The 15,354-nt window shown below is 39.7% G+C and overlaps 1 protein-coding gene across 7 annotated transcripts in view; it reads right to left on the minus strand.

The window, feature by feature from the left end:
* Window positions 1-15,354, minus strand: part of LOC116698066 (protein TANC1) — a 119,016-nt gene that overhangs the window by 27,775 nt on the left and 75,887 nt on the right. For all 7 annotated transcript variants that reach the window (XM_032529824.1, XM_032529822.1, XM_032529823.1 and 4 more), the window contains 4 exons: window positions 10,516-10,638; window positions 8,162-8,443; window positions 6,229-6,383; window positions 721-952 (listed from right to left, as the gene is read on the minus strand). In XM_032529824.1, the coding sequence (XP_032385715.1) occupies window positions 721-952; window positions 6,229-6,383; window positions 8,162-8,443; window positions 10,516-10,638 (792 nt within the window). The remainder of the gene's footprint in view (window positions 1-720; window positions 953-6,228; window positions 6,384-8,161; window positions 8,444-10,515; window positions 10,639-15,354) is intronic.

Here is a 15,354-nt window from a genome sequence, read left to right on the forward strand (position 1 = left end):
GTATACTTATAAGCTTGTAATAGTCATATTGTGCATTCCTATACTGTTTGCAAGGTGCAGTGTCTCTTAATGACATAGCAAATAACATCAATAATTTTGTTAAATTACATTACAGTTACCTGGCAAACGCTTTCATCCAGAGAAGCTTACATTGGATCCCATACGCAAACATTTGGAACAATTAGGGGTTCAGGGCTCAAGGACACATGTAACCATGTGTAAACACATTACTAACTGGTAGGAAGTAATTAGAAAGGGATAAAAGAGGACAGTGCAGAAAGTATGTGAGGCAAGCAGGGTTCAAAATGAACCTGCTTATGATTTTATTATGGCTTTCTAGTTGGTTTATCAAAACTTATCAGTTGGAGCAAAGTTTTCCTTTGTAACACTAATAATGTTTTTTGCTAAATCTAGCAGAGGTTTCAGATGGCCTTCGAAGCAATTTACACTATAACATAATGTTGGTTGTTAGTTAGAAACCTTAAAAACAAGCACAGTTTATCCCAGGTATTTTAAAAAATGTAGTCACATACACAAAAATGATTAGGATGCCTCTCAGCACTTCTGCCAAGGGTAAGTGCTGTGCCATCTAAATAATGTTTTCTATATTATACATTTCTTGGAGTACTATGGAGTAACATCCATCTGTTAAAGAATAAAACAGTAAATGAGCAAACTGCGTCACAGTTAGTCACATATGAGTCACAAATGGTGTTTTACCTTTACGAAGGTTGGCTAGTGGCTCAAGGATCCCCCTCCGGAAAGCGGCCATAGGGTCCTGGACACAAGAGCGCAGACTCAGCATGCTCTGGAGGTGGGGCTCTTTCAGCAACAGCTCCCGGTATGCACTGAGTTGATGTGCTCTGCACAGCAGGGCAGCAATACTATGAACAAACTCTGGTACCAGGCAAGTGTACGTGTTATCCGCCTGGCAGTAGTGATATGCCACAACCTGGAACAAAAAGAAAAGTGGGAAAAAAAATGATGAAGCCAGGGTAATATTAGACTTAATGAGTATTAAACACATGTTAGAATAATAAATGAAGACTGTAAATTAGTTTTGGCTTTAGTAATGAAAATATGCAAAGCTGAGAACATTTTATAACGTCACTGCATTTGCAAAAGTCAACTGCCTTGTTTACTAAAAACAAAAATTCTGTTATGCCCTCCATACAGCCACATATTCCTTCAACCAAGCTGAGAACATGACTTTAGAATGGATGATGAAGTAACTGGTGAAAGGCTGACCACCTCAGATGAACTCTACTATAAAAAGGAGCCAGTGGATTCCAGGTGGAGCTCTAAAAGAAGGATCTTCTGAGCCGGAACTGGTTGCTGCAGTGTTTAAAGGTCTGATTTTGAAGGGAAAAGGAGGGACAGGGATAGGGAAGAAGGAGAGAGAGATGCCCTGGGGATTTATGACTCTGTTCTAATTACAGTGCAACCTGGAGGAGCTGACACACTTCTGAGATCAGCAGGAGGAGCAGGTGACTGTTTCCTCTGCTCCCTAATGCTCCATCAACAGCAGTGACCAGCTTCTGGGAAAATCACTGACTAAAGCATACTTTCTTCTAAGCCATACAACAGTGACATCTGAAAGGAAATATAAACCACATGAACTAACAAATCCACTATGAGCCCTCTGACTGAAAGATGGTGACAGTGATTTAGAGGTCTGAAACAAGACTAGGTAGGAGCAATGATACCATAAACCTTCTACACCAATCCAGAGCCTCATGATGGTGGTGCTCAAAGAAGGTAATGTGATTCAATCAAGTAATTACGATTTAACTGGGGCTGGAGCTTTGTCTATGGCACATTGCATCCCTCCATCTACTACAATATCAACTAGCTGTCTCCAGATGTGTGATCTTTACAAAAATGGCAAAATAATGAGTTCCTCTGCAAAGCTAATGCAGTAGTCTGACATAGGTCACTCAGCAAGTATTTAGCAGGATCTAAACGGACAAGCAAAGGAAGAAAATGATCACAAGTTTTAAGAGGTAAAGAATACATCATCCTAGGACTGCCTGCTATTACATTTAATGGGAATAAATTGTCTCTACATAACATCATAAAAAGAAAAAAGGTGAGAGAACAGGAACTAAATTAAATCCAGAGAATAACGTTTCAACTGATTCAGATATTCTTTCAAAAACATCAATAAAAATTATACAGTATAATGGGCAATTTAGTACATTGACATTTCTTCAATTTCTATATTTTGTAAGCCACGATGGCTCATCAGTCACCTGGAATAATTGTGTTGCAAACAGGGCTGTGACATGGTGGTTTACTTTTCCAGAGAAAACAGACTGTGGAACAATTTTCTCTTGGGGCATACAATAAATTAATATACAGTAGCATACAGCAAATTAAAGTTGCCTGCTGTTTGTATAAATACGATAACTTTAGATAGGTGTTTGACAAAGAGGCTGCAGTGATAGTTTGTGTACAATTCACAACAAATGATGCAACATTCTGCAGTGTACCTGCAGTACTTCATGTACCGGCACAACATTGAATTTACTGTTAAGAAACAATGACTAAAAACGTGCCTCTGTGATAAGGGTAAGACATAAAACTTGCGATAAACCATAAAATGTAATGGCCTCAGTGCCCCTGTTATAATACCACTTTCAAATCAATGATTAAAAAGAACTGACAAAATTTGACAGAAGCTGCTCAGTGTCGCATCAGTATTCACACATCACAGGAACAGAGCCCCTGGGAGAGCGCCTGTTGGAAACACTTTACACAATAACTGGCTGAAGGAATATTGCTTTGGTTTCTCAGACATTTAGATGAGCCTCAGTGGTATAAAATCAGCTGTCTGGTGCATGAACTTCAGCATTCCCAGAGGCATTGGCAAACTGTACAGTTATCATCTCATGCCCCATTTTACTACTAAGGAGGCATCATGATGTGGGCAAGAGTGTTACAGGGACACCAGGATGCAATCAGTAAAAATGAGGCCAATGCATCAAAGAGTCCTATTACCCATCACAAGAGCTAACAACCCATCATAACAAAGGAATTCAAATTAAGTGTAAATCAAAATATTCTGTGAAACTTAGTTGCCCCCCATTTTCCTTTTTAAAACTTTCTGCATGCCAAAGTTGTTAACTGTGAACTGAATGTGCAGGTATTGCATTGTAAGCAGCAGTGGTGCTGTTTTATAAACTGCACATGGGGACAGGGTGTAGACAGTAGTCCACAAAGGTGCAGGAGGGAAAACCAGTGGAGAAGTTACTGCCCCTGGAATTATTTGAGGATGCTCAATACAAAACAATGTAAGATTTGATGATAAGAAACTGATTGACAAAAGCATACCACTACAGTTTATTGGCCCCCCTTATGCAATTTTACAAAACTCTTGATTTCTTCATGGAAATGACCATCAACAACAAGTGTTTATAGTGTCTTTGATTTCAACATAGCAAAGACAAAATGTCCACTAAGTTTGATTAGAATATTTTATTGATGCACTGAGTTGAAACCCGAAAGGGAAAAAATGGGATGTCCAAAATTATTAGCCCCCAGGTCATTCATAGTCAATAGTGTACCCTCTCTGAGCCACAACTGACAACAACCTCTTAGAGTAGTTCTTTATTAGGTTGGCACAAGTCTCCTGAGGGATTTTGGCCCATTCTTTCATTGCAAATTGTTCGCACTGGTCCAAATTGTGTGGTTCCGGAGCATGGACCTTCACTTTGAGCATCCGCCACAGATTCTCAATAGGATTGAGGTCTGGGCTCTGTGTGGGCCACTCAAGGACCTTGGTTCTGGTATCATTCAGGAACTGTTGGACCAATTTCATTGTTTCCATTGTCTTGTTGGAAGCCCCAGCGAGAGACTACGAGCAGATTTCTGCATATTATCCCTCAAAATTTCAACATAATTTTTATTTTTCATGATTCACCCGAACAAGGCTCCCTGTGCTTGAGGCTGCAGCCCCACAGCGTGATGCTCCCACCATGTTTAACTATGAGAACTGTGTAGGGTTGAAGGCCTCTCCCTTTCTTCGCCAAACATAAGCAACATCCATGTGCCCAAACAGTTCCAGTTTAGTCTCATCAGACCAAAGCACAGACTTCCAAACTCATCTTTACCTTTCAAATGTTCACGGGCAAACCTCAGTCTGGCTGTGATGTGCCGCTCTTTGAGTAAAGGGGCTCTTCTGGGACGATGGCCCTGAAGCCCACCACGATGAAGAGCCCTCACAACTGTGTTCCTTGAAACATCAACTCCAGAAGAGGCCAGGTCAGCAACAATCATCTTGGCAGATGTCTGCACTTACAACCACACCCAAGTTTGTTTCGTACAGAAATTGTCTCCCTGTACTTGGCAATGATACACCGTACAGCGGTTCTGGACACTGTGAAATGCTTGGAAATGTCAGTATAGCTTTCCCCCTTATCATGAGCGTCCACTGTCTTCTTTCTGAGCTCAAGACTGATTTCCTTTGTCTTTGGCATGGTGAGTAAATGTATTTTTTTTCAGTAGCATCTCCATAATGTGTTTAAGTGCCCTGTTCCTTGGTGTCCTTTTATGCTGATTGAACACTCAGGTGTTGTTAGGAAGCCAACTGACTGCCCAAAAAATTATTTTATATTCCAAAATGTACCAAAAGCTATTAAATAGCATTGATGAATGTTTGATTATATCAAGTTTTATCAATGCTGCAAACACTGAGAAGGATTTTAGGAAAATGTTCCATAATTCCTGGGGGGCTAATAATTTTGGCCTCAACTTCATGACAGTTTTAACAGCAGCATCCCAAGATGTGGAGCTAACAATTATTAATAACAGATTTTAAAAGAACAATTATAAAATAAAACAGCCGTAGAGAACATTTCAGGTACCATAAGGACTTGTCTGCCATTGAAATGTTTTTATCATAATCGGAAAAACCATTGCAAAAATATGTTCCAACTGTGTCTTTGCTGCCAACTCTGTCACAGACAAGTTGTTTACAATAATGATGCCAGTGTTGCTGACTACAATCCAGAAATGCTTAAACTGTTCACTTGCTACTATAACACACTGAAAAATATGTTTTGTATTACTTGCAAGTAATACTGAATCTCTGATTGAACTGATTTGTATCTAACTCAGGTCAGTGGTTAAAATTATGTAACTGTTCCAAGATGGCTAAAGAAATCCAAAGTAGGCAGACTTTCACATAGAGAGGGAGGGTGGGGACTAATAATAATTATCCATGTCCATTTGCAGATCGGTCTCCTAATAACTCTTTACGTAATGTTAACCATTTGTAGATTTATTTTATACTGATTGGATTTATGGTGCGCTAATGGCCTGAGGGCTAAAAGAGCACTCTACTGATTTAACATTTCAATCCTAACAATAAAAAACATTTAAAAAAAATCTATATTGATGAAGCAGAAATTAACTTTGTTATTTATTAATAATAATAATGATAATAATAACAATAGTAATACACTGAATTTATATAGCGCTTTTCACAAACTCATAATTTAGGACAACACTTCTGACTATACTGTTGTGTGTTAAAATGCAAAAGCCTTCCATCTGAGAGCTAAAACGGCAGACTAAAGACCTGAGCCAAAGTTTTCTATCTTCCCACTACCTCACAGTCACACTGCAGTAGTGAGATGCTGCGGACATTAATATTGAACCTGCTTTTCATGGCCAAGTCTTTAACTAAGCTCACTGCTTCTCAAATCAAACAAGCCTGGAATATTAAAGGTCTCTGAGAGACCAACGGTGGCACCATCTTTCATAATCTCAAAAGGACTGCTGAAAACCACCCATATAAAGGCTGAATATCAAACAAATGAACATAGACAACCATAAATCATATACAAACACGTATAAACATTAATCCACTGAGCTGACACCATATCAAGTTTCTGCAGTGCATCTCATACATACTAAAAGCAAATCTGCACACCATGAACATTTTTGTAAAAAGCGATCATTGGCAAGAACAGACAGAGGGAACTGCAAGAAGGGAAGATATATACAGTACGGTCCAAAACAGTAGATGCAATTTATTAATAATGATTGATTAGTGCCTAGACCTTTTTTTCTATTTTTTTATGAAAATAACTGACAACTAATAGTTTGTTTTTGAGATGGATCATCATAGTTAGAGTTAGTGAAACTTACTTCTAAGTGAATGTTTTTTCATTCACACTGTGATTTCTCCGGAAAGCCTGAGTGCAATATTGGCTAAAGTTGTACCTTTGCAGCCAAGCGTTTGACAGCCTCTTCCCTACGTCGCTGCATCTCTGGGGTCCCCGGGCAGCTGTTGGTCCTCAGTGTGTTGGTTGCACTGGCAGGTGGAGTGGGTTGTGGTGGCTGGCTGAGAGGAAGTTCTGTGCTTGGTCCCCCACCACCTGGAAGACACATACACACACTTCATTTCACATACATTTAAATTAAATAAATATAGACTTATGTGTTTACAAATGATTATGGCATTTGAATAACAGTATTATTTAGTAGTTCATGCATTAGCAAAATTGGGTTTAATGTTGTTGAGCCATATATTTAAATCAGTTTAACAGTAGTTGTGTGTAGAGTTTATATATATATATAAATATATCCTTAGTTCACGTCCATACCTTCCAAGCTCATGTCAAAATGAAAACAAAATAAATTAAAGCTGCAAGCAGCGTTGGACGGGCCCTCGCTAACCTGCGCGCGTCAGGGTTACTGGCAGACACCGCTCCTTGAAACCACGCATTTGCGCGTCACTCAGACACTGAAAGTCGTCCCCAAGAAAAGGGAACTCCCTGCTGAGTTCAATGATACCTCACACAAGACTATACGTCATACAGTTCCTTAACTGTGAAAGGGGGCGTGGTCACATCATAGGGGGGCGGGTCAAACATCATCAATGAAAAAGGAATTCTTAGCTGAGTTTGTTGATACCTCACATAACACTGTACCTTAAACGGTTGAAATGTTATGGTAGGGGGCGTGGCTTAGGTAAAGGGGGCGGGCCAAACCATCACCAATGAAGAAGGAAGTCTCTGCTGAGTTCATTGACACCTCACACAAAGCTATTCCTTAAAAGGTTCTAATGTTATGAAAGGGGGCGTGGCCTGTGCACGTGGGCGTGGTCAAATTATAGGGGCCGGCTCAGTGACACATACAGACCACACACTCTAAGTTTCATGTAAGTCGGATGATGTTTGTCATATAAGACATACTTCCTGTTGCCAGTTGGTGGCGCTATCTCTAAAAGTCCATATTGGCCTGCAGATAGGGCCTGGACTCTTGGTTATTGTGGGAAATTTCAAGCAGATACGACAACGTACACTGTCGTTACAGCCACTTTCTCCTTAGGGTTACTTGCTAAACAGTCAAAATGGCCAACATGCCACGGCCACACCGTTAGACGAAAAGTTTTTCTTTTAATAACTTTTCATCGTTAACTTCTTAAGATGACACAGACCAAGTTTGAAGCTGATCAGATGAAATCTCTAGGAGGAGTTCGTTAAAGTATAGCACCTTGTCTTTTAGTCCTACTTCCTGTTGCCACTATGGGGCGCTATGACTTTGAGCCAAAAGCGGCATGTATATGTTGTCAGGGGCGGACTCTGATGAATCCTGAAAAGTTTCGAGCCAATCGGACCATGTACGCTCAAGTTAAACCCACTTCCTGTTTCGGATGAAAGTTCTAAAGTTCGTTAAAGTACGACATGTAGAAATGGCCAAAAATCACACTAATTTCAAACATTCAATACAAAATGGCAGACTTCTTGTTGGGGTAGGGTGGGGCTACAATGGAGTTTTATGTCCGCCTTGCCATACTACATATGTGTACAAAGTTTAGTGACTCTACGTTAAACATACTTCAGGGGCTGAATTTTCTTAATTTTGTAGGTGGCGCTAGCGAGCCATTTTTGTGCGCCCATTCCCAAAACCATTAAAATACTTATATTTTCACCAGACTTGATGTGACCGCCAAATTTGGTGAGTTTTGAATATGATAAGTCCCTCAAAAAGGCCATTCATTTGATGGAAAAAGAAAGGAAGAAAGGAAGAAAGAAAGAATAATTCCTTCAGTTTCAATAGGGCCTTCGCCGCTGTCGGAGCTCGGGCCCCAACTAAAAACTTGCATGTAATTTAGAGCTCACATCGAAAGGCAAATACTGAAATTGCTTACTTTTTGGGGAGGCACTAGGACTGTTGGAGGCGATCTGGCGCATTCGGCCTCCGTGGCAGCTCAGTGCTACTAGCCGGGAGATAATGGCTGTCTTCCCATAACCAACGCTGCCCACCACTACAGCGCCATGGTTCTCTGTGGACTCGATGACCTTCAGGACATCTTCCAGCTCCTGAAAGAGCCAATCTCGGCCCACGAACACAGAGTCTGTAGTGATGCTGGGCACCTCAAACAGCAAGGGCTTGAGCATGATGTCCACAGGTTTGTAGGGAGCAAAACGAGCTGAGAAAAAGCGTTAGGAAAGAAACACCCATTAGAATTAGAATTCTCTCACAAAACTACTCAGTGTCAGATATACTGCTTTTTAGACAAAGGCATGAACCATGTTTCAGTTTGATTTTGGAATAAATCACACGTTCTGTCAGTAATACTACAGTGTCTTCATGTTCACACATCAACCATTCAACTGTAAGCTCTTTTGCAGCCTCAGATAAAACAGAATTTTGAGTATTTCAACCTGATGCTGCATTTTAGTTCAGTTAATTAATCCCAGAATAAATTTGTCTTCTATCCTTAATAGACAAACTTGCATACAACTGTATATCAGTTTTTAAGAAGTCGTCTCAGTAGTTTCAAAAACATCAAAACCCTACGTTTCGAAAATGTTTCTTTTGTTCATTGTCTGCTTTAGCTCGGTTAAATGCTAATTGAAGTGGAATCTTAATCTAAGTGGACTTGATAGAGGACATTCTATCTGGGCCACTTCAGCACTAATTAGATCTCAGAACACTTGTTCACTCAGGAACTCTATTAAAGCTCTGATCCTCTACTAATACTAGTATCACGGCCACCAACATGACTTCTGATGCTGCTTTTACAACTATTGCTTAAACCATTTGATAGTTAAACTTACTGCTATTATTGCTACTACTAAAATAATATGTCTGCTAACGTTAATAGTAACATTACACTTTTGAGTCTTTGAAATAAGATGATTTGTTGGGTTCTGTGTTCTAAATAAAAAAAATCTTAGATGCTCAATTTCCTTGAAATTTTATAATGAAAAAAGTATTACAGATAAATCCAAATGGCTTCTTGGAGAGAAAAAACAATTTAATAATTCTACTTTGGAAAGATGGTTGGCAAGACTCCTAAGTACACATAATTTTTAGTTAATGGGACAAAGAATGCATGCAGGTGGAATATTATTTAAAATAATTATTGTATGTTCTTCAATATAATGATTACTAGAACATTTGACGGATTAGGTTTTGATACAGATACATGTGAGGTTTAAAGAACATATTTAAACATTATGTTGGTTAACTGCTGGCAAACTTTTGACCTGGCATGTGGGCTATTGTGGTGGTTCTTGCCCACACAAACCATTTCTCATTTCTTCATTCACTTCAGTCTAGAACAGTTTAAGACATGAAGTGGCATACAAATGTCTGCAGTCCATGGCAATAACAAAAAATTAAATACTGGTATACTCTACATACAGTATAGAACAAATATTCAGTCTGAACAGAGATGGACTGTTTCTTAGTACTGATGTTTCTTCAGGGATGTACAAATTAATCCACCGACATGATGCTTCTATATCAACGTCATTTTTAAAGAGGTGTAGAAAAGGAAGAGGACGTTTTCAAAATGGAGTTAAATAGTTTGAGTATCTAATGATGTTATCTTAAATTATTCATTTTCTCATAAAATATTCAATCTGTAGGATTTCTCTGTGAGACCGAGTTTTCAAAACATACAACCAAGATAAAAGCTGGTGAACCAAGGCCATGATTTTATCTGTAGAGCTAAAGCAGGAAACACACCTTTTGATAGTATAGCATTAATATAAATCAGTGCAATAGTGTTTACATTGCATACTTTAAATATCCTGAGAGTTTTGTGGCTCTGCAATTAAACACATTGGATTTGAAATTAAATGACATCTATGAGGTTTAAGTGGTGACTTTTATTTCGGTTGTGAGGGTGTTTACATCTACTTCAGATGAACTGTGCATGAATTGGAGCACTTTTTATACACACAGTACCTCTTAACAGTATAAAAACCTAAAATTCCTACATTCTTTCCAACACTACCTTATATGGATATGAACACACCACACACCATTAAACCTGAAACAGTGCACTTTATCCTCACAGACACTAGGACTGTTTCATTTGAAATCTAGTGCACTGGAGTAGAGACAAAACAATGAAAACACTAACTTTGACACTACAACTGACAAAACATAAATGTATAAATTGTCACTTTCACAAAATAAGGAAATTGGCTAGTACATTCATTAGCTTGCCTCATATGTATCTACAGCAATAACGAACAGTGCAATCACCTTTAGAGTCCTGAGGTGGCCTTCCTCCTGTATTATGCCATGGTAGGCGAATAGATGTCCGCAGGGGGGTGTTCCGCTGTTCATCAAGAAAGCTCAGGTCTTCCAGCTTTGTGGAACTGGTCGCTGTAGACAGAGACAGAAATAAAGAGAAAGTGAAGCTGACACCTTGGTGCATCTTGAGTGCATTTGACACACTGACTATAAAGACTAAAACAGAAACATGCAGAAAAGAAAAATGTTGTGGCACATTTGGCATTTCCCTAATAAGATACAGGAGGAAGCGCTAGTCAGTGCGCACTGACATTTGCAGTTTGATTGAGGCCGTGTGTGCAGCTACCAGTATACTGCACTGTAGCAGAAAGAATAACAGTATCCCTAAGTCAAGACAGCAATGCTCCCTTTGTCTTTGGTTTGAGCTGACAGCTACACACAATATTATAGCAGTGAGTGGTCGGTCCCCACAAACACCCACGCAGGTGTGTACAAAGAGAGCAGATTACCTTCACCTTTCTTAAAAATAGTGAGAGAATAAGAGATTGTATAGAATGGTGTGATTCATTAGAGAACACTTTCCAAATTATTATAAATGGTGTACTTATTTTGGAGAAAATAAATTATAATACCAGTTAATCATTTAACACCTTAAAATATAATAGGTCCAGAATAAAACTTGGATGTTTAAAGTCACGCTCTATCCACATTTGTTGTTTTTAGCAGGAGTCTCAAAGCAGTAAATGTTTTCAACTGCCAAAAGAAGAACGTCCTTGGCTGAAACTAAACTCTACAGATTAACTACTTGTTAAAAAAAAAGCCAGTGATAACAAAGCAATTGAGCTTCCTGTTACAAGACTTGGTCTGTAAACATAAAGATTTGCACAGTGCATCAAGGTCTCTCTTCCAACTGCTGTTCACTGTTCAACAATGCTATCGCCATGGTGATCCATGCTTTCTTGGCCCTCTTGAAGACCAGCATCAAAGCTTCTGCTTTCTACTTTATCAGCCTCCACTGGGAGATACTGTCTAAAACACTCAACTCTTCTTTTCACTACCTCTCTCCCCTCACTTGGTCACTAACTTACTCTCTGGAATGTCCCATTAATTAAAACCTGTCTGGTGACGGCAGAGAATCGAGGAAGCTGTCATAAATACAACTTTGCCTGGAATAAAAGATGGCCTTCTTGGTTACTTTTTTGCAGGGAATGGTTGTTATGATATCAGTTAAATGTCTTTAAAAAGTGGGCATGGTTGTCTGAGAGACAGGGTCACACTGACATGTCACATGAGGGGGCGTGGTGTTGTTCATTGGATATAACCCAGCCATTGCAGGTGTGCGAGGAACAAGTCCTTTGACTCCTCCCACCTTGCCGACTGTCTCTTGACCTCATTATGGGAAAAAAAAGGGCACAAGCCCTGAGCTATCCCTCCAGGTTCATGACTCTCAACGTCCTGTGAGAGGAGATTCATTCAGTAGGCTGATTCTGAAAGGAGCAGCACGCAGCAGGCTGACTGATGCAAACTACATGCTTCCACATAGAGAACACTATTAAAAGACAAGGACTGAAAGATTAAGAGGAAGTCGTTCAAGACGGCGTAGTCAAAGCAAGCAGGCTGAGCTTGCTTGAAAAAGCATCTGGGTGAGTCAGTTTAACACAGCTCAACCAACAAGGTAGGAAAGTATACACTCATCCAGGCAAGCATAGGTCTCATTCTCATGTTAAATGCAACTCACAGGGAGAGCAGACCAGTACCATTAATGTTAAGAGCTAGGTAAGCCTCAGTAGCTGTTTTCCATTGTTTTACGAGCCCAGGTTAGCTTAGCCTGGAAACAATCATGCTTTCACAATTATCTATAATGGAAAAAGTGAAACTTTTAACTAAAAGTAAAGCAATCTAGGAAGGAAAACATATAGTCTGAAGTCAGTGAGTGCAGAGCAATACAGCACTAATACTTTTGATCCTAAAGCTAAACTGAACAGCACAGCCAGGAAGGGGCAGTGGGAATTCTGAAGGCCATGGGCAGTATACTTGGGCAGGCATACAGACCAGTAGGCAGGGTGCAGACCTTCAGCTAAATCTATAAAGAGTGCTCTGAGTGGATGAGCTCACTGAGGGCACAAAAGCGATTCCTCTAACCCAGTGCTCCTGTGCTGGCAGACTGGCAGCATTCAGCAGCTGAGCAGAGGGCTTGGCCGCCCCCTCTATAGCACTCAGCATCCGCAGCATTAGGCACTTGCTAAATGAATGCAACTCTTTCCAGAAGAGTGTCACGTTCCCTACATGCATAAACCTCTGTCCATGAACACAAATAAGGTAGAAAAAGCACTGGAATTACAAATAACTACATGAAAGAATATGACACTGCAGGGCAGCAAGGGAGATGTGTGTACAGAGGAGGAGAGAGAGAGGGGACGGACAGAAAATCAACTCTATGCAGCAAAATCCCCATTAAAGCCCAATGCTGACACGAGGACCACAAGAAGAGGTCTTTCTCCTCATCTGATATCTTTAAGATTTCTGAAATAGAAATTGTATAGACCACACTGAACCTCATTTTGCACCAGGTATATATTTTTGCCCATTGGTCCAATAAACTAAGACCGAAGGTACTACTCAGTTTAAGTAGTTTGAATGCACACGCTCCCTTCATTCCTGTCTGTGATAATTCATCCTGCACAATAACCTTTTTTCCTTTTCAAGGCCAATAATTCCCACAGGAAGCCTTCATATCCCTCAAATCCTGCTCTTTTTCTACCCTCAGTCTCCTGAGTCCTTCCTATTCTTGCACATCTTTACTCACTGATAAAATGTACATATGATACCTTGAAGCCTGTGCTTGCAGTGACTTTGAAGCACTACAAATGTGTCAGACTGTATTCTGATGAAGACTCTTTTTTCCTGAGGCAGGTCTGCCCTTTGAAACCTTCAGTTTTGTGTTTCCCATGACAGAACAGAGAAGAGAGTTGAGCTCAAATGCTCCAACCACTGCACCCCATGACTTGACTCCACTTTCCTCTTTGCCAATGGATACAATCAGCGTTCCCATCACCATGCCCACTTTTTTGCATTTTCAAGTTGCAGGAGTACATTGTGTGAATAAGAGTGAACGTTTTTAAAATAAGGTTGGAAGTTATTCACATTCTCTCTAAAATGCAAGGCAAAATACATGGTTCCTTTAACACAGATGGACATCTGATTCCCTGTAATAAGAGTGGAGGTGACAGGGATGAACTACTGTGATAATTACCTCAGCATAATTGTGATTATGGCAAAGTGGAATTTTAAGTGGCCTGTACGCAAATGTGGCTTGTTACCATGGACCCTTTCCGATTTCTCTAGCTACAACAGTCAACGATCGTGGAAACGTTGATATTTAAAAGGTGTTTCATCATGAAACTTTGTTTTCCCACTGAAGCATGTACAGGAGACTTTTTTTATCACCCTGAGAAATGCTGAGCAATACTAACAGGGGGGTGTTTAAAAGGTATAATGTTTATGTTTAAGTTAATCCTCTTAGATTAGCATGTTAGCATGCTAACATTTTCTAATTAGCACTAACACCCAAGTAAAGCTGAGGTTATAGGAATGCCAATATCTTTCAAGTATTTGATCATAAGCCAAACTACTGGACAAATTGAAATTGTGATCTAATCTCGGCGTTACAATAAATGTTAAGAGACAACCATTACAATTCATCCTGAGGGAAACATGTTTTGAATTTCTGTACAAACTTTCATGGCATACAATCAAACAGTTATTAAGATCAGTTTTGACCAGTGGTATACCAGCCAACAGACCTGAAGACAAACAAATAGAGCCAGGCAGCCAGTGTGGCTAAAAGCATATATTTATAAAAAATAACTATAAGCTGCACTGTACAAATTTAAAAGCAGAATAGAGAGGATTTGCTCTAAAATTGATTTTCTACACAGGAATAGCATGTTCAACTTGAAACATAAGCCAATCCATGCCTCACTACAAAAACCCTGTGTCAAGAGCTATAGCCACAAAGAAAAGAGACCTTAGGCATCAACAACAAAATGGACAACATGCTGTCAGAACAGTTAAATAGTTCTTGAACAGCTATTACATAATTCTCAATAGTGGGGTGCTGTCAATCAAACATAGCCAGATGGCTCTGTGGTGGCATAGAACAGTTAGCTAACACATTGTCCCTTTGAGATCAGGCATTTTGCAACTTTTGATCTATTAATGGAGTGCCACTGAGCAAACTTTTAAATGGCTTTTCAAAGCTGAAGCAGGATGATCTCTGCAATGGTTTGCTCCTGCTATGACATAGAGGCATCAACAATTCTCTGAAGGTGGACATTTTAAAAGATGTCACGGTGACCTTTTTAGAAAGCTGGATGATATGAATGGGTCATCTGAACAGATTAATATTCACACAAAGCAGGGTGGATGAGATGCGGGTGGGAATTCCATGGTTACCTGAAAACATCACAAAACCCCCCAAAACAGGATGACACGGTCCAAAAGTTACAGGACATTATTATCTTGACAACTACCAGAGAAGATATGAGCTTACAGCATAGCAGCTACATCATGCCTTCCTGCCCCAGTACTACAAAGAGACTACAACAAATTGAATTTAAAAAGCCAACCTTCACGCTGCAGTACTGACAGATATGATTTTTTAATATGAGAAAATTACTGTCCGAACTTTGAAAACATTGAGTCACAGATTCTGTTCACATTGACCAGGTGGTAATGACTTCACTCATTCTAATAAAAACACAGATGTGAGCTATACTCAAACCTTACCTTGTCACTGTTCTCCAAGGTTTTGACAGAGAAACACCATATCCTTGAAGTTCCTTGTCA

Source organism: Etheostoma spectabile, chromosome 11 (assembly GCF_008692095.1).
Source record: "Etheostoma spectabile isolate EspeVRDwgs_2016 chromosome 11, UIUC_Espe_1.0, whole genome shotgun sequence".
In the NCBI taxonomy this organism is placed as follows: domain Eukaryota; kingdom Metazoa; phylum Chordata; class Actinopteri; order Perciformes; family Percidae; genus Etheostoma; species Etheostoma spectabile.